This window comes from Phodopus roborovskii, unplaced genomic scaffold (genome assembly GCF_943737965.1).
Source record: "Phodopus roborovskii unplaced genomic scaffold, PHOROB, whole genome shotgun sequence".
Taxonomy (NCBI): domain Eukaryota; kingdom Metazoa; phylum Chordata; class Mammalia; order Rodentia; family Cricetidae; genus Phodopus; species Phodopus roborovskii.
In genome coordinates, this window is record NW_026126514.1 from 19,231,245 (window position 1) to 19,250,078 (window position 18,834).

The 18,834-nt window shown below is 41.8% G+C and overlaps 2 protein-coding genes across 5 annotated transcripts in view; one reads left to right on the plus strand and one right to left on the minus strand.

Annotated features, from left to right (window-relative positions):
• Positions 1-7: 7 nt before the first annotated feature.
• On the minus strand, positions 8-11,417 carry Timm9 (translocase of inner mitochondrial membrane 9). 4 transcript variants are annotated; one of them, XM_051195965.1, is made up of 5 exons: positions 11,320-11,410; positions 7,070-7,159; positions 3,115-3,179; positions 2,345-2,440; positions 8-528 (listed from the first exon to the last, which is right to left on the minus strand). In XM_051195965.1, exons 3-5 carry the CDS (start codon positions 3,151-3,153, stop codon positions 394-396), a joined length of 270 nt encoding a protein of 89 aa, XP_051051922.1. In that variant the 5' UTR covers positions 3,154-3,179; positions 7,070-7,159; positions 11,320-11,410; the 3' UTR covers positions 8-393. The 4 variants fall into 4 exon arrangements, with proteins under 4 accessions (XP_051051922.1, XP_051051924.1, XP_051051923.1 ...); XM_051195967.1 differs by lacking the exon at positions 11,320-11,410 and adding an exon at positions 10,894-10,958; XM_051195966.1 differs by lacking the exon at positions 7,070-7,159 and having other exon boundaries at positions 11,320-11,417.
• Positions 11,418-12,372: 955 nt separating this feature from the next.
• The window catches only part of Kiaa0586 (KIAA0586 ortholog), a 90,769-nt gene continuing 84,307 nt past the window's right edge, over positions 12,373-18,834 (plus strand). Inside the window, exons 1-4 of the mRNA XM_051195953.1 lie at positions 12,373-12,702; positions 13,537-13,610; positions 14,716-14,785; positions 17,297-17,366. Of these exons, the coding sequence (XP_051051910.1) occupies positions 12,441-12,702; positions 13,537-13,610; positions 14,716-14,785; positions 17,297-17,366 (476 nt within the window). The 5' untranslated portion in view covers positions 12,373-12,440. The remainder of the gene's footprint in view (positions 12,703-13,536; positions 13,611-14,715; positions 14,786-17,296; positions 17,367-18,834) is intronic.

Below are 18,834 nucleotides of genomic sequence, written 5' to 3' on the forward strand. Positions count from 1 at the left end.
CAACCGCTCAGTGATATTTTCATTTATTTTACTTTTAGTAATAAAGTTTTTCTATCTCATACATGATTGGACACATGTTCTGCTTTTAAAATTAACAGTCACAAAGAAAGGAACAGTGGTTTATTTTTGAAATCAAGGTGATCACGCAGCTGAATCTTAAGGCCTCAACAACGTTGTATCTTATCACTTTCACTCAACAGTAAGGCCTGTTCTGGTTCTTTCTGGTGAAGAGTGGTTTTTGTTTCTCCAGTGGTTCCCACTGGTCAGGCAGTCATGACAGATGGCTTACCACCACTCCTGCTGGGCTTCAGGGGTCCTCCCAGGTTAACCCTCATTTCCAGTGCAACAGCTGTTGGCAATCTCTCAGTGCAAGTCTGTGCCTGGGGGACTTCTCTACCGGGGCTGGCCCAGGAGTCCTGCTTTGGCTGCCAGGGCTTCATTCTGCTGAATATGATATTCCTGAAATCTCATGGATATTCTCTGTGTCATTTTTAAATATTTCTGTAAGCAATGTTCTGAACAGGTAACCTAGAAATACAAGGGGAAGGTCCAAAAGGCAACACAGAAATAAACATTCTTGTACTCTGAAGAGTCACCACTGGGAACTTCACTTTTCTTAAGGTAGGTCTGCAAAACACATGCTATCCTTGGCTTGAAATAATCATAGCTTTAAACTCTTTATGCTTTCATCCACTGGCTACAGTTAAAGTTTATGAAATCCCTACTAGTCTATAAGTATCAGAAGCAACAGTGTGTTCTGCTTTCATGAAAGGTCTGGGCCAGATTTTCTATTAAGTCAAGGCCCACAACCCTACCTTCTGAATTAGACTGATAAATGTACAGCTAGTAGAAGGTTTTTTAAAATGAGAAACTTGTTTTTGCATATCCTTAATTCACACCCTTTACTGTTCTCTTGAACAAGGTCTTATGCAGTCAGGACCAGCCTGAAATCCTAGAATCTTCTGCCTTAGCCTCCCAAATGCTAGGGTTCCAAGCATGCTTAACCTTACCCACTTTCAACCCTTTTAAATATCAACTGAGGTGACCCAAACTCAAAGAGAATGAATCTTTTAGGTTCTCCCTCACATGCAAATCCTATACTATAACCTACACATGTATAGTATATGCAAATGGGCATAAATGCAGGTAAAGTACAAAAAGTCACAAAGGAGACCAAGAGAAGGTAACCTTCGGTGATAAGGAAGGATTGTGGGCAAAAAGACACATCTCAGTCATGAAAGGGGATGATAAAGATATTTTTTCTCCTAGTTTTAACCTGTCATATTTATTTATTTATTTTTTTGTGGTGGATCTGAGTTCAAGTTTCTGGAACTTGAACTTTTGGATTGGGAAAGAATCTGGCTTGTGTTACTCCTGAGGCAGAGACTGAAAGTTGGGTTTGTTTTTCAGTTCCAATGATCACCTGTGCAGTGGGAACTTAGCATGACTGGTCACTGAGTATATCTGTTCCATTTTGAAAAAGGAACTCTAAAATATTTTGTTATGGGAAGGGGTTTTACAACCTTAATTATCCCCCTTCCCTGCTTAAAATAATATAAAAAAATTCCACTTAGTGTTATTTAATATGTAACTTATATTGCTATAGATGAAATTGTCAAGGAATAGCTAAAACATATTCTTTTAAAAAATGAATATCATACTGGCATTCCTCCTAAACTTCAAGTTAAATTATCTAACAAATTAGCTTTTGGCATGAATATTTATTGACATGTCAACAGGAAGGAGTTTTTCATTCTCAGCAGATATATAAACATCTTAATAAAGACACCAAAAGTTGAGATGTCAATTAGGATTGGTGTGCCCTCTCCTCCCCCAAAAGAGTTTCTCTGTGTAGCCCTGACCCTCCTGGAACTTGCTCTGTAGACCAGGCTGGCCTCGAACTCAGAGATGTGCCTGTCTCTGCCTCCAGAGTGCTGGGATCAAAGGCTCTAGGATCGGGTTTTAGTCTATTATGCATTATGTGCCACCACATTCACACTTCACTTTTCTACAGGCCATCTAAATTCTTAGGGCCAGACCAGAGCTTGTGCGCCAAGCTTCTTTGTCACTTGCCATCTTGACTAGAATGGACTAGAAATACTTAACATTTGTGTGGAACTGCACCTCAGCCATTCCACATTTGGTCCATAACGCGTCTGCCTTGATGCAGGGTGACCATCAAGTTCACCTTGGCATCATACATCTTGGTTCATGACTGATTTGGTCCCTCTAAGCAATGGCATGTAAATGGCAGCCCAGTCAGTAGCAGCAAATGAAATGCTTAGATGGAATCTGTGGTTTATGACAACCTTGGGGAAGTTTTAGTGAGCGACACTTTTCATACCTCTTCAGGTTTCACCTCTCTCGTTGTGAAGTCTTTAACACAGTCCAAAAAGCAGTTTTCTGTAAGTCTATTGTAGGTTCCCAGGAACTCCTTAAACTACAATAAGAAGTGTTTTAATACCCGGGCTTTACAGCCAAGATGCTTTGAAACTTAATGATATTCAGATAAACTACCCCTGTATACCCTTTGCTTTCCCTCCTCCTCCATTTAGATTCTTTTGCCAACTTTTAAGTAGCTTTAATGTACAACATTTGGTCTTACTTTCTACTTGTACTTTTCTGCTCACCTGTTGGTCCAATACATAGTTTTACAGCCAGTTACAGTGGAGTGATGGCTGAAACCCTGCCTACTTAAGGGGCTGAGGTGGAGGACCACTTGAGTCTAAAGGCTCAGAGCCAAACTTAACAACTTAACAAGGTACTTTTGTAGCCTCAAAAGCAGAACAGGAAATGCTTTATGTCATCTAACTATATTTTAATGTTTTAAAATATGGTTTGGGGGCATAAATGCTACACTCATATATTCTTTGTTTTGAGTAAATATTTACTCATGATAATTCCACCTACAATCATGTAGCTTAGGCTGGTCCACCCCCATTACCCTTTGAGATAGTGTCTCTACATAGCCTTGTTGTCCTTGAATTCAGTATGTAGACCAGGCTGGCATTGAACTCAGAGAGATCAGCTTGACTCTGTCTCCTGAGTGTTGGGATTAAATGTGTGCACCACCATGCCTGCCCAAGATCCTTTCTCTTAATTATAGTATCTTACCTGTTTTATCTGGTCAGATTCTGGTATCTGTGCAGCCATATTCTTTCAGTATGTTTATTAATCACCTAAAAAAACCAAACCAAAACAAACAAACAAAAAAAAACTTGTCAATTTATAAATGTATTTTTAAGTTACCCAAGAGTTAAATAGCTGTATTTTATAAATTCCTAACTGTATATAGTCATAAACCATAATCTCACATTCTAATAACGTATTTTGTTTTTTTTTTTTTCACATGCATTAGTGTTTTTGCCTGCATGTATGTTTGTATGAGGGTGTCAGGTCCCCTGGAACTGGAGTTACAGACAGTTGTGAGCTATCATGTGGGTGCTAGTGATTGAACCTGGGTCCTCTGGAATAACAGCCAGTGCTCTTAACTGCTGAGCCATCTCCCTGGCCCCAACATGTTTTTTAATGCTAGCTATGGAACTAACAGGCCCCGTGTCAGTCACATCTCCAATTGTAAGACAGTGTTCTACTGTCTTGAAAAACTACTTACTAAAGCCCCTTCATAGTAGGGATTTAGGGAAACCAAGGAAATTCTTATTGGTTGTCAGTTTAACTCTAATCTGTGCTACTAACCTATGTATTACAAAGGTTCTATCAATTGTTGACAACTGATTTTACCAGATCTTATTTACAATTAAGTCAACACTGGCTCATGAAAGATACTCAAAGTTCTCAAACAAAGTTACAGGATTTACATCTTCTTACATGGAGTTGAAACTAAGTAGGACAGTTATAGAGAGCAGAGTTAGGATGTGGGTGCTCCCAGCTGAACTTGGATTCTCTCAAAGAATAACAAGTAGTCTTAACCCCTGAACCTTCTCTTCAGCCCCAGGAGACTCATTTTGATTAAATCACCTAACACACGATAACTCCACTCATGACCATGAGTGTACCACACCAGCACCGATTTTCGCTCCTTTTTCCCTTCCTAAGATGTTAGTTATAACTACTGACATTTTTACAAAGTCATGCCTAAGGGAAATCATTAGATCTTCTGAACTTGCTATTCAGGTCTCATTCTACATGTTACAGCCCAGCTTTTTCTGAAGTGATTTCTGTTTACTTCAGAGGGTGCCTTCCTTAACAATACAAAGTAGAACAGGACTGCAACGTCACAGGTGTTGTGTGCCACTGACCAGCCAAAGCAGCAGACTTCGACAAACACCATCCACCACTCTGCAGATGTGCTTTCTCTTATCCTCCACTCTCTACACACAGCTGGGCAGTCAGGCATCACATATAAGGGAAATCTAAGAAGACAGTGGTAGTGAGCCAGACTGGCTAGGGGCCTTAGGATCTAAGAAACGGGGATGAATTCTTTGTATGCTTTCTGTTATAGACTGGAGAAGCTGGCAGCCTTCAAATGGGATCAGGAAAAAACAAGACTCTCCCCAAAGCCTAGTATAACCAAAATACTAGCAAATGATAAGACATCCATCCGTCTGTCCGTCCGTCTGTCCGTCCGTCCGTCCAAACATCACCATTAAAAAGGAAAACAAAAATTCCAATGGCCCATATCCCTATCATCATGAGCTTAAGTCAAACAGGAAGCCTAGACTCAACCCTCCAGAGGCTGCAATGAGCTACTCTGACACTGGTACTAGAGTGGTGTCAAGAGAAGGCTGAGAACAGGGTTTATTTCCATCAGCAGGGATAAGACCTACTACATGTCAGCAGAAAAACCTTATAAGAGGCTGGCAGGACCAAGGTCCTGCCTTGGTCTTCTCTATGGTACTACCATAAGGCCTGGTGGAGATGCAGGGTTAGCATTCCTGCCCTTCTCCCCATCTCCTGTGGTGCTAGGAGAGGCCACCCAGGGAGTGATAATGAGGAATGTTAGCCCCTTAGCCAGGGAGATACATGATGACTGATAGGAACCCTGGTTTCTGGGCAAGGACAGAAACTTACAAATTCAAGCAGGTGAGTGAACCTTGTAGAGCAGACTCAATGACCTCTACATTAATATAAATTATACTCCTTCCCCAAAGATGTTTTTTTTTTTTCCTTGATATATTGTTTTCCTCAAGACAAGGCTTGCCTGAAACCCATATCCTTCTGCCTTGGCTTCCCAAGTGCTGGGGGTTATTAAAAAAAACTCGGTAAGAATTCAACCCACATTCTCCATGGAAGACATTACTTGTTAGTAAGATGCAAGCATGCAGCTGAGTGTTAGGAGTAATCCCAGCATTTGGGAGATGGAGTGGAGGCAGGGATTACTCCTAACACTCAGCTGCATGCTTGCATCTTGTAAGATGTTCAAGGTCAGACTGGGCTTCTTGAGACCTTGTTGTAAAAGGCAGTAGACAAAGATATACAAGGCGAACATTACTAAGTGCAGCGGAGCTAGAAAGGGAAACATAAGACATAAAGCGGGGACACAGACCTATCCCGATCTGAGATGACACAAACTCCCAAACAAGCTACGAAGAACCCCGAGAACCAATATGGGAGCCCAGCAAGGTCTTAGTGACACACAAAAACCAAACTGCGTTTCTACGTACTAGCAACAAGCACATGAACAATAGAAGTAAAGGTAACACCAATTAACCATTATTCCCTTCCAGAATGATTCAGAAGTCAACCTATCAAATCATGCATAACATTTAGATCTTAAAAACTATACAGAAAAACATAAAAACAAAACAAAAAAATGGAGAGGTAGTAGTTACAATAAATAAATAAATTTAATAACACTTTTGTGGGCCTTTTTTTCTCTTGGTTTTGGCTTTTTTTTCTTTGCTTGCCTCTGTTTTTATTTTGGTTTTGTGGGAGAGAAGGAATATAAAATTGGATGGATGGGTTAAGGAGGTAAGGAGGATCTGGAGTAGTTTTGGGAGGGGAAAATGATAAAAGTACATTATATGAAAACAAAAACTTTTTAATTAAAAAAAAAAAAGGTTTTATGTTCATAGACTAAAAGAATGTCAATTTTCCCAAAACTAATAAAACACAATGCAAGTCTTACTAAGACCTCAGCAGGAAGTAAGATGATGCTAACTAAAAGGACTATAGTAGCTAAATAAAAACTAAATTTGGAGGAATAAATTTACCTGGTTTAAAAATGTTCACATAGTAATCAATAATCAACGGAAAGAAAAAAATCAATTCTAAAAGATTACACAGTGTATGGCTTTATGAAAGATTCTTGTCTTTCTTTTTTTGAGACAGGGTCTCAACATATAGTGCTGATTGGATGGGAAGTCACTATGTAGAGCAGTAGTCTGGCCTCAAACTCAGATTCTCCCTGTTTCTGACTGAGTTCTGAGATAAAGGCATGCACCACTATGCCTGGCTGCAACAGTCTTAGAATGACAATTACATGAATGCAGAACACAGTAGTAGTTGCAATAGGCTACAGAAGGAAGGGGGTAGAAGGGGAGTGGGTATTGGTACATGGGAGATCTATGAAATAGAAATGCACTGTATCTTGACTATATTAGCATCTGTATCCTAGGTGACACTGCACTTTAACTTTCTAAGATGTTACTCTTGTGCAAAGCTAGATAAGGGCATCCATGATCTCTAATGTTACACCTCCATGTGAGCCAGTAATAATCTCAGAGTAAAGAGGCTAGAGGAATGCTCTGAAACTAAGAGTATTTGCAGCTCTTCCAGGTGACCAGAGTTCAGCTCCCAACACCCATGCTACCAGGCTGCTCATAGGCACCTGGTGCTCCCATCCCAGAGGATCTGCCTGGCTTCTCCAAGTGTTTGCTCTTTATTTGATCCTGATTTCCAGAGATCACTTCAAATAGCTTGTTATTGTAGAGGCAAATACTAAGACAGGGTTACTCTCTGGTTATCCCTCAGTAATCTGGAGAGAGTGGACAGCTTTCACTTAGGTCTGAGAATGACTATAGCAAGCATTAGTTTTGTGGCTAACAAAATCTCATAGAAGTAAGAACTTAAGAGTAAAGGCAGACTTTATGGTCCATCAGGAGCAAACCTTTTCTGATGCATGAGTTTCCTTTCTGCTCTGGAAAATCAACTGCCCCGCCTTTTGCTTGAATGTCTTCAGTGAGGATGGATTTCTTCCCTGAAAATTGAATGCATTTATTATATGACTGCAGAAGGCTCTTCTTTTTAGGGAAACCTGAATTTCTGTTGGCTAATTTTGGTTTTTGGATTCTTTTCTCTCTCTCTCTCTCTTTGGTTTTTTTGAGACAGGGTTTCCCTGTATTGTTTTGGAACCTGTCCTGGAACTAGCTCTGTAGACCAGGCTGGCCAAGAACTCACAGAAATCCGCCTGCCTCTGCCTCCCGAGTGCTGGGACTAAAGGTGTGCAGCACCAACACCCAGCTGGTTTTGTTTCTGAGACAAAGTCTCTCAATGTATACCAGGATAGCCTTGTATTCAGAGACCTGCCTGCTTCTGCTTCTCTAGTGCAGCAAACAACTTTACCTGCTCAGCTTCTGCATGGCTGAAACTATTTTAAAGCTTGCCTTCATTTATCTTAGTGTATATGCAAACAGGAGGACAACTGTTGGTTCTAGATGTGCACCACACACCCTACAGTTAATTTATTTTAAAGCCTCATTTTTATTATCAGACTGAATGACAGGATCAATCAGGTTTCCCCTTGTGGGCATAGGCAAACCAGAGCCAGGTGCACGCTAGCAAGTGTTCTGTACTGAGTTACATCTGCAGGCCCCTTTACCTTTTTACTAAGCCAAATTAGTTTAGTCTGAAGTTTATAGCCCATTAGCATATTTAAAAAAAAACAATGTTATGCTAACCTTAAACTTTTCTTCTGATTCTTCTAACTCTAAGAAAGATAATAGTTCAAACACTAAATTCACTTTCAGATTAACTAGAACTGGGACCACCTGAGGCATCCGGACTATAAAACCCAGGATTTTCCCCATTACTTTATAACACCTGTTATGACACAGCCAATAAACTAAAACACTGTCCAAATAGCCCAATGTGATAAGCTCTTTTGATTTTGACTACATCCTCACATTTATTATGTCTATAATTAATTGTGTTGTGCTTTTTGAGACATGTCCTAGAATGTTCTATGTAGCCCAGGCTGAGAGTATAGGTATGTACCACCATACCCAGCTTGTTATTTCTTCTCTAATATACATTGTTCTTCCTAACTTAATTTCCATCTCAGAAAGGAAATTCATTTTTTGGAGATCAAGAGAGTGACCAAGCACCCTGAAATTTGTTTCTTCATCTTGCAATTTCCTGAAATTTAATACTGGAAAGTAGTTAACAAGGGAGGTACGGTAGTGCATGCCTTTAGTCCTTGGGAATAAAGCACTTGGGCTCTTAGCTCTCTGGAGGCAGAGGTAGGTGGATCTCTGACTTCAAGGCTAGCCTACAGATGAGTACCAGGAGAGCCATATAGAGAAATCCTGTCTTGAGAAAAGAAACAAACAAAAAAGAAAAGTAATAATGGAAAAACAGGGAGATGGTTATTCTATTTCTTTGTATATTATACACACATTTGTATCAGCTCTAGAACTAAATCTTGAGAGCTTGTTTGGAGGTTCTAGCAAGGGAGCGCAGCTACTCGTATACCCTTGACCAAAGACTGGTCCTCCTCTATTCAGGGAAGGCCGTCCTCTTCGACCAAGCTTGCAGCTTTGGGAGGGATGCACATGGAGCAGTGAGGGAGGAAGGGGACACCCACCTAGCCAGCCACATCAGTCTAATCAACCCTGGGGATCAATGGGGTGGCAGATGTTGAAGCCAGACCTACCTCATGTGCTCTGCAACTAAATCTTAATATGGTTTAAATCTAATTTACAAGTGAGTCTTCTGCTATCCTTGGCTACTACAATTTGCTTCTCATCCCTGAGTAACAGGTAATGTGCTTCACAACCATTGGGGTTCAGTCAATGCCCACAAATGGACAAGCTAGGGAAAAAGATATACCTATGGTCTTCACATAACTCTATAGGTTATTTATGAAACTTGTCCCTTTTCATTGGTAAGACAGGCTGTCACCACCATTACACAAAGTAGGCAAAATTTCTTGCTGGGATACCCTAAGGCACACAACATAGCATTACTTTAGTGGCATTCTGGCCTAAAAATACTCTGATCATGAGGGAGTAATCAGGAGAATCCACATTGTGGGATAACTGAAGACAACTGGACTAGCCTTCAAAAATGTGGAGGGGCAAGAGATGCTTAGTGGTTAAGAGTGCCTGTTGCTTTGGCAACAGATTCCTTTCCAGTACCTACAGAGCTCACAACTGGCAGTTCCAAGGGATTCTACACTCTCCTCTGGCTTCCTCAGGTACTAGGCAAGCACTCGGTACACACACACATACAAGGAAATCTTACTTTCAAAATGCTGTGAAGAGTGAATGGCTGATGTAGGTTGAGATGTTAGAATCACTGCAATTAAGCATAATGTTTGAACTGTAACTATATACTCAATCAGGAAAGAGTCTCTTTTTTTGGGGAAGCAGCCAGCCCATGAAAAAGAAAGCTGAAACACAATTCCTTCAGGAATGAGGCTTATTAAGAAAATGGGCCCTGTCAGGTATGGGGGCTCACATCTTTAATCCCAGCACTTGGGAGAGGGATTTGCTCTTTGAGTTCCAGTCAGGGCTATGTAGTGGGATAGGGAGAGGGGGAGGGGGAGGGGAGAGGAGAGGTGGGATGGGATGTCTATCACTTCTAGCTTGGGATCTGGCCTTTGAAGGGATTAAGGCAGCAGGCCCCTATTCTAACAATAATGACACTTTTTAGATAATTCAGAAAATCAAAATGTGGTCTTATGTGTGGTAATCTTCTGAGACTTGTGTAATGTCCTTAAGGAGGCACAGGCTGAAACAAATAGGGCTAAAGTTCAAGACGTCTGAAACCAATTTCCAAATGCCGTAATGAAGTGTATCTATACATGTATACAAGGAGGGGGAGGGGCGTGGGGGAGGGGCGTGAGGGGAGGGAAGAGGGTGAGAGGGGAGTGGAGGAGAGGGATGGATGGCAGTGAGGGGGAGCGGAGGGAGGTAGAGAGGGGGAAGGAGAGTGGAAGGCGAGTTCAAGTATCTAAATTATTTTATTTTTTCCACAGACCCTTCTGATTATTTGTACAGGAGGTTTAGTTAGATAAATTGTGGGACCAATAGGCAACTTTTTTGTTTGTTTTGGATTTTTTTTTTCTTTTGAGACAGGGTCTCTCTGTGTCGACTTGGCTATCCTGGAACTCAAGAGATAGGACTCCCTCTGCCTCCCAGAGTGCAGGATCAAAGGTTGCCATTACACCCAGCCTTAATAGCAGACAACTCTTAACTCAGTGTTACAGAACTTAAAGCACTTGAAAAAGAATTCATATTGTTTTCCAGATCCAAAGCTTGGCTTGGCCCCAAGACAGGAACCTGAATATCAAAGGATGAGAACAAGCCTTCTGGGTTTAGCCCCAGATTTGACATTCCATTTCAAATTATTTATTCAAGTCACTTTGCTGTTGCTGAGAGTTTTGAAATTAGAGGGGTAAGGTCTTTTTTTTTCATATCTAAATTTTATATAGAAATTATGGAAGTTAATCTCTAAGGTCTCTTGCAGATCTGACACGGTCTTTGTCTTTTAATACACTTGCACAATTGTGAACCAACATATTAAACCTAATTGTCAATCTGTCTTCTAATACATTTATACAATCGTGAACCAACATACCTAATGGACAATAAGAGAGAAAATGTAACATACAAAACTCATTAAGTAGCAACAATAAAATAACAGGTTCTTCAAAGGTGAGACTTTTTTTTTTTTAGTCTAGACTCGTTGGAACGTACATTGGTTACTTACGTTTTTATCTTACACTGTCTTGGCTTTGCTTAATCTATTTCAAAAGCCTCTATCTAGCAAGGCGCAATGGGAAAGCTCTGACCAGAGCGAGCCCCTGTATTCTTAGACAGGGCGGGAGCCGAGGAGTCCGGAGATTTTCAGGAAAGGGGCGGCTGTCTGACAGCTCAAGGTCACCGAGGGCGAGCCCCGAGCCCTGCAGTCCCGGGCAGACGGTGTCCCGGGGCCTCGGGTCCCCACCCTCGGGGTGACGAGGTGCCCGGGGCGGCCTGGCCTCCCGCCGCTCCGCGCCGCCGGTTGCGCAGCCCCACGCCCCGCGTGCACGCGGAGGCATCTCCGGCGTGGCTGCCCGCCGCCTTCCCCGAGCGAAGCCCACCGCCCCACCGCCCGCGAGCCCGGGATGCTCAGGGCAGACGAAAGCGACCATACTTAGCCACGGGCTCTCGCATCCGACACCGGGACCGGGCTGAGGGGCTGCGGCGCGCGTAGAGTCTGAACGCCGAGGGTCAGGCCAGCCAGGGCTCCGCGCCGCGGGACAGCGGAGAACACGTGGGGGCAATGATGTCAAGCAGAGCGTAGACCCTCTGACGCAGATTCGTTACGCCCGGGAAACTGCAGGCTGCCAAGCCAGCACCCCAAGTGATTTCTAAAATCGCCTAAGAATTAACTTTTGTGATCATCTGTTAGGCAGTGCTCTGTGTCGTTCATTTCCTTTTCCACGGCAACCGAATCTGTCGAGGTGTCTAGGGAGCCTAATATACTCAACCCTAGGTCTCTAACGGTCTACAGTTACGACAGTGTAAATAACCCTGGATAAACGGAAGTGCTGTATATGGGTTGGTCGAGAGTTTTTCAATCCTCGAGAAAGACCTAGTATCGTATCCAAAAAAGAAAAAAGCGGCATGCTGCCTTTAAAATGAAAATAAAGTCACATCTCTTTGAAGTCTTTTACGTTTCGGGGTTTGTTTCCACCCGGGCACGAACCGAAGAGCGCCAGAATGCGCCAGAGCGCCCATTTCCGGTGGGCGGGTTGGATCTCTGCGCGCATGCGTGCTGAGTCTCCGGGGGGAAGAGGGTGTTGACCCGCGAACAACCGAAGCTGTTGTCAAACTGCAGGACGAGGCGGCGTGTTTCCGGCTCTCTGTGGACTAAATCGACCAAACCGGGGAGTCCGGAACGGTGTCTGGACCCGGATGAAGAACGCTATTAAGCTCGTGCGAGGGTGATGTTGTGCAAACAGGATTTTAACGTCCCCTGCTCGGCTGGGTCTCCGCAGCCAGCCTGAACCCCGCCTCCACGTCTGTTTGGGTTTTCAGCGCAGCCCCGGGTTTGCGGGAGCGCTTTGTTAGAACAGTTCCCTTCAGGTTTATTGCCTTGGTGCATTAACAGGCTCGGCGGGAATAACGGGTACATAAGACATTCTAGTCTTTTTTTTTTTTTCTTTTTAAGTTAAGGGCTGCTTCATAGTCATTTTTGGAGTTCCTTATCAAATCCACTTCCTCCCTTGCTGCTTTTCCGAAGAGGTGACCCTGTGTTGTGTCCTCAAGTCTATGAACCCAAAAGAAGAAAGTCCCTCTGTCAAGAACCACGGGGCTTGTTTTGTGACTAACCATATGAAAAACTTTGAGTTTAGCTTGGAAAGGGGGAAAAGGGTTAAAATGCCAGCGAGGAGACTGCGAGAGGTCGTTTCCCCAAACCAAAGGGGTAGCTTGGCTTTGGTGGAAGATGAGCTGCCCCGCGTTCCTCCAGCATTGTGTGCAAATAAACGTCTTGCTGTTGGAATGAGGACTAGCTCAAATGGAACGTCATATGGTATGTGATTCCAAATGTTGCAGTATTCCACCCAGGTTTTTTTTTTGTTTTTGTTTTTGTTTTTTTTTTTTTTTTGTAAATCGTTACTCTTTATTTTCATATCTAGTTTGGGCTGTGGGAGTCCCAAAATTTAGAGGAGTGAGTGTTTACATTCTCAGGTGTAAGATACAAATCTGATTTGTACGGATGTTTGAAAAGAAACTTGGTTTCCTGGGAAAATAGCCAGTCTACTAATGTGTGTAGAGTGAAGGACACTTAAATGTTTCCTGTTGTGCTTCTTCTTGGTGTGATCTCTGCATCCTGTTCTTGTTCACACCCATGATGGCTATAGTGAGCTTGTATAATCTGCTTAATAGTTACCAAATGTTCTACCTTCTTTTTGGATAGTGCTGCCCAATCTGGCATAGGAGAAATGTGTAGCTCCAGTCTTTGATGGCTTCTGTATTTACAAATCATCTGTTTAGAGCTGTGAGATTGTACTGAATATTTTAAGGATCATATTAATGAATGTGTGTGTGCAAGAACAGCAATATGCTTGCTGCTTTTTGGAGGTATGCTATAGCAGGCCTTCTGTTAAACCAGGCTTTTATATCTATCTGTTTGTTTTTGAGACAGGGTTTCCTGTAAGTCCTGCCTGGCTTAGAACTCACTGTGCATACCAGGCTGGCCTTGAATTCATAGAAATCTGCCTCCTGAATGCAGAGTTTAAAGGCATGCACTACTACTTCAGATTGGACCTGTGGCTCAGTGCTAGAGTTTAACCACAAAACAGGCTTTGGGGTCAGTCATAGTAAAAACAACTAAATAGTACTCATTGATATCTTTGTTTCTTAGGTTCATTGGATTTAACTTCTGCTAGAAAACATCACCAACTTCTGTCAGAAAATCCCACTGTATCTAATAAAAGTGTAAGTAGAATTCTAAGTTGTATTAAAACTTCAGGGTTATGTTATATTTTGTTAAAGTTACATTTCGTTAGCAACATGTTTTACTTAGGTACCCCTTAAGAAGAGAAATGTTTTGTTTTTCATTTGTCCATTTTATTTTTATCACATTCTCATGTTTATTTTGTGTACATTATATGTGTCATTATATAGGCATGCACAGGCCATTTTTGTGTGTGGAGGTCAGAGGACAACTTCCAAGAGTTCATTCTCTCCTATGTTGTGGGTCCCAATAATCAAATTTGAGTGGTCAGGCTTGGTAGCAAGTGCCTTCCTCTGTTGAGCCAGCTCAAGAAATGTTTTATAGACTGAGACTTGAAGAGTGCGGGGCATTAAAATATATCTTTTGTATTGATAATCTTATTGGTGTTTAGGGAATTAACACCTGTCATCAACATCATAACCAGGCTGCCCCCAGGTTCTGGGGATCCAAATTCTGGTCCTCATGCTTGTGAGGCAAGTGCTTTAACTCCTGAGCCATCTCCCCAGCCTGGTTTGTTTCCTCCCCTCTGCTTTATCAGAAGACAGAAAGGTGAAAAGCCACCTGGAATCTATCCGGTGCCTTCAGAGTCCAAGAGTCCCACTAGTCTTAGCTACGAGTTCTAGGATTGCATACAAGAGCAGAAAGCTGTTGAAAGTAGATGTGATCTACATAGCGGAACTTTTTAAGAAATCGTGAGCTCAGTGACTATGAAAGCCATGGTTGGTTTATCCTGTTGTACTATTAAACGACCGTGCTATCTTCCTTCATTTGACTCCTCCTTGAGTCAGATTATCACATTAAGCTGAAGCAACTGAAATGTTCAGCTGTAGATTTGAATCAGAATCTTGTGTCATTTCTGTTTGCTTGTTCATTTTCTCATTCACTGTTCTGATATCACATTGCTCATTCACTAAGAAATCTTTGAGTGGCTTCAGAGTACTTATGAACCATGCTATGTTGGGAATGAAATAACAAAATGTGCAGACCTGCCTTCTAGACCACAGTAGTCAAATGGCAATCAGTGTTACTTCATTCGTGGTAATTGTAAGGCTCATTTGGTTTTCCTCTTTTCTTTCCTGCCCAAAGGATTTTTCTAAAGACGCTGTAGTTCCGAGGCTACCTTTAAATAAAACAGAAGAGAACAGCACACAGAAAGGTAAATTAGTACAGTTGACTTTTACTACTCAATTAAAATATACTGAAATAATTTTGTTTTGTCAGTTTTGAATGCATACTTCAAATGTACATTAAGTACATTCATATTGCTGTTCAGCTGTCAACTATCTTTCACCTCTGGAACTTTCTCATGTCCCCAGCTGAGCTCTGTGCCCCTGAACTCACTCCTGCCTCTGAGTTTGACCCCGTCACGTACCTCATGTGAGTGGCATCATATAATATTTAACCTTGGTGCCTGGCTTACATGAGCTTATCCATGTTGTAGTTTGTGTCAGTATTTTCTTTGTAAGGATAGAATTGACTTTATTTTTTAAATTTCATCAATTTATTTTGTATGTTGGGTATTTCCGTGCCTGTGTGTCTGTGTACAGTACTCATGTAGTGCCCAAAAGGCCAGAGAAGGGGGTCAGGTTACCTGGGACTGAAGTTACAGAAAGTTGTGAGCCACCATGTGGGTGTTGGGAATTGATCCCAGGTTCTCTATAAGAGCAGCCATTAACTGCTGACCCATCTATCCAGCCCAGAATTGGCTTATTCTTTCAATAGCTTAGGGGTATTTCTTAGTAATATTTGTACTAAGCATCAAATCCAGGGCCTTCTTCATGCTAAGTAAATCTACTACTGTCTATATTCTGAACTCCTATTATTTTAATTTTGTTTTTCTTTTCAGATTAGGTTACTAGTAAAATCTAAAATATTTAAAAGGATTGGCACAGGAAAAACCTATTTTGCTATTCTGAACTCATTGCAAAGGTTTGGTATGGCATATTTATTTATTTATTTTCTGTTTTTTGAGATAGGGTCTTACTGTGTAGTCCTGGCTGGCTTGGGATTACCTATGTAGACTAGGCTGGCCTTGAATTTATAGAGATCCACCTACCTCTTTGCCTTCTAGGTGCTGGAATTAAGGGAGCATGCCATCATGCAGAACTATGTATGGTGTACTTATTTATGCATTCTGAATTTAAACTTTGAGTCATCTCTGATTTGATAGTAGATTAAAAATATACTTAGAAAAGTTTTGTTTAATTTTTTTTAAATCTGTACCTATTGTCTGTTTTTGTGAGTGAATACAGATGCTCTATGGTCACAGAGGACAACTTTTCTGTCGTCTTCTTTTTCCTTTATTTTTGAGATTACATCTTTCTCTCTTGAGATTATATCTTTCCTCCAGTCCTTCTCAGATACCCATCCTTGCTCTCTTTCAAATAAAGGGCAGCCTTAAAAGTCAGTTCTCTCCTTTTGTTGTGGGTGGGCTCCATATATGGAAATCACATCATGACGTTTGTGCAGCAAGCGTTCCTACCCACTGAGCCATTTTGCAAAATTGTACTAATTGACAAATTTGAAAGCAATTTGTTTTATTCTAAGTGGTTTTGTTCTTCTTTTAGAGTTAGAACAAATTCTGATTTTGTCTCTGCTCATTTTTATTTTCATATACTTTTCTAATATTTAGGGTCATGATTGTTACATTATTGCTTACTCATTTAATCTGTTCCTTATCTTTTAAAATGGGATAAGTCCAGGGCTGGAGAGATGGCTCAGTGGTTGAAAGCACTAGCTGCTTTTCCAGAGGATCCTGGTTCAATTCCCAGTACCCACATGGCAGCTCACAGCTGTCTATGACTCCAGGGGACCTGACACCCTCACACAGTCATTGATGCAGGCAAAACACCAATGCACATAAAATAAAAATAAATCATTAAAATTGATAAAATCTGTTACTAAATTCCCTAAACATTCATTTAAAATGTTGGGGTTTTGGGGTATTTTTGTGGCATGCATACATGTTCAAATGTGTAGGTCTATGTGTACTTGTATAGAATCATGTATGTGTGTATGTGTGTGTGCAAGAAAGGAGGGCAGAATTGATATCAAGTGTCTAACTTACCCTCTCCCTGTATTCTGTTAAGGCGTGGTCTTTCTTGAGTGTGGAGTTCACTGATTGATCTCATTGGGCTGGTCAAGGAGCATTCTCTCTCTGCTCTCTAGCTCTGTATCACAGATGCACCTGCTGTGTTTTCCTTTTTATGTATACTAGGGTTGAGATTCAGGACCTCATGCTTGTGTGACAAGCAGTTAAGCAATGGAGCCATCTCTGCAGCCTTTAATTGTTTTGTTTTAGAGACAGGGTTTTGCCTGGCTGGCCTAGAACTTGCTATGGTAGACCAGGCTAGCTTCAAACTTATAGGGAACTTTATGCCTCTGCATGCTGAGTGATAGATGTGAGCTGAAAATTGCACATTGAAATTAATTCCCCCTCTCTCCCTCCTTCCCTCCCTCCTTCCCTCCCTCCTCCCTCTTTCCTTCCCTCCTTCCCTTCCTCCCTCTTCCTTTCTTTCTTTGTTTCTAAAACAGTACCAGGGATTGAACCTATGACCTCATGCATACTAAGCAAGTGTTCTGGCACTGAACTACATCCCTAACCCTCAATCTTGGCTTTTTTTCTTCTTCAGAATCTAAAATATATTTTTGTGTCTTGATTTTTCAGCAAATGACATCTTTATTTCGCAGTACGCCATGGGACAGAAAGATGCTTTGAGAACTGTTTTAAAGCAAAAGTAAGTTTCATTTGTTATCTTAAGTCAGAAGGAAACTGCTTTAGCACATGTTAAAAGATGAAAACAGTGATTGAGACGAACACAGCAATGTTCTAGCACAAACCATAGCAACGTCTAGGGCGGGGGATGTAGCTCAGTGGTACAGCACCTGCCAAGAAGACGCGTGGCCTAGGAGTGTGAATGCTTAATAATAGCATGTTCTAATGCAGGTCCCACTCTGCCTCTGCCATACTCTATTGCTCTTTCTAATAATTACAAGAGCCCAGAGTATGTAATGATACACACAGATTCAGGCTTGAGTGGCTAGAGCTGGGATTGAAAAGAGCATTGTGTTCACTGGATTACTGCACCATACAGCTATTTAAACCATGGCATGCCTAATTGAAGCCTCAGGTCTGTGTTACATGCAGCAGCTCAGAAGGAGTCAATAAAGGGAGAAATGAACAGGTGGTGTAAAGGCAGGTTTGCTGAAAAGGTGATGATTGTATTACATCCAAAGAAGACAGTAGTGAAACGGGTAGAAGGTTGAGAGTACAGAGAGAAAAGCTTGAAATTAGTTGTGGGCCCAGCGGTTTTGTGCTGTCAAGGAGAAGAGCTTTGTGACTGCACATAGCTGTTGTTTGGCAGGGTGATAGCTATATATTGTAAAGTAGGGCAGCTAGAACAGCAGAATTTGTGAGGTGGGGGGAAGCAGGCTAATCTGAGAAAGCTGAAGTGCCATGGGAAAATCTCTGGGAGTTGAACCCTTAACTCTGTCCCTCATTAAATCTTTGGCTTTGGTCAAGTAAATCCCATTACCTCCGGACTTCAGTCTCATTATGTAACAGTAAAATGTGCTTAAATAAGATTCCCACCTCCCCAGTTCTATCCGTGACAGTTGTCTTGTAATTATGATGGAATAATTGAGAAAACTGGGTGACTCTGTTGGGCAGGAGGAGGCCAGCAGATGGAGAAGCTGAGGTATCTCGCATTTGAGTGCACAGGAAGTTACTCTCTTAGGGGTGAAGCGGCATCACAGAGAAGTAAGGAAGAGCAGGTGCTTGCTCAGAAGTAAGCTGAGGGACCCAGGGCTGTCTGTGGGCATATCCCTGCGGACACCACTTAGACTCTCTTAGGGATTCCCTGGTTTTGTCGGTGTCCTTTAACCAGTTTGTCTGGGTATAGATAGAGAGTGTAATGGACCAGCTTTAAAAAAAGGGATGTCAGATGCATTTCTGGGATTATGTATCTGTTTGTTTGCTGTGGTTTTTTTTTTTTTTTGTGGTAAGGGGATTTGAACTTGAGGCATTGCGCAGGCCAGGATCTACCACTGAGCTGTTGTCCCCATCCTCCTGTACCCATTTGTGTGTTGGGTGGCCACTACATAAAGAAGTTGGAGTTCAGAAAGCTTTTTATAACCCTTATGGGGACTGTGTGCTATGGTGAACAAGCTAGCAAAGGAAGAGAATTTGTGTAAAGTAGATGGACT

Bases quoted from the DNA above. Each gene is read 5' to 3' on its own strand.
- Timm9 (XM_051195966.1), bottom strand. From the start codon at position 3,153: ATGGCTGCACAGATACCAGAATCTGACCAGATAAAACAG. The intron at 2,441-3,114 runs GTAAGATACTAT...TTCTTATTGTAG, and splicing joins AATCTGACCAGATAAAACAG to TTTAAGGAGTTCCTGGGAAC. The intron at 529-2,344 runs GTATGAAAAGTG...TTGTATTTCTAG, and splicing joins GAGAGGTGAAACCTGAAGAG to GTTACCTGTTCAGAACATTG.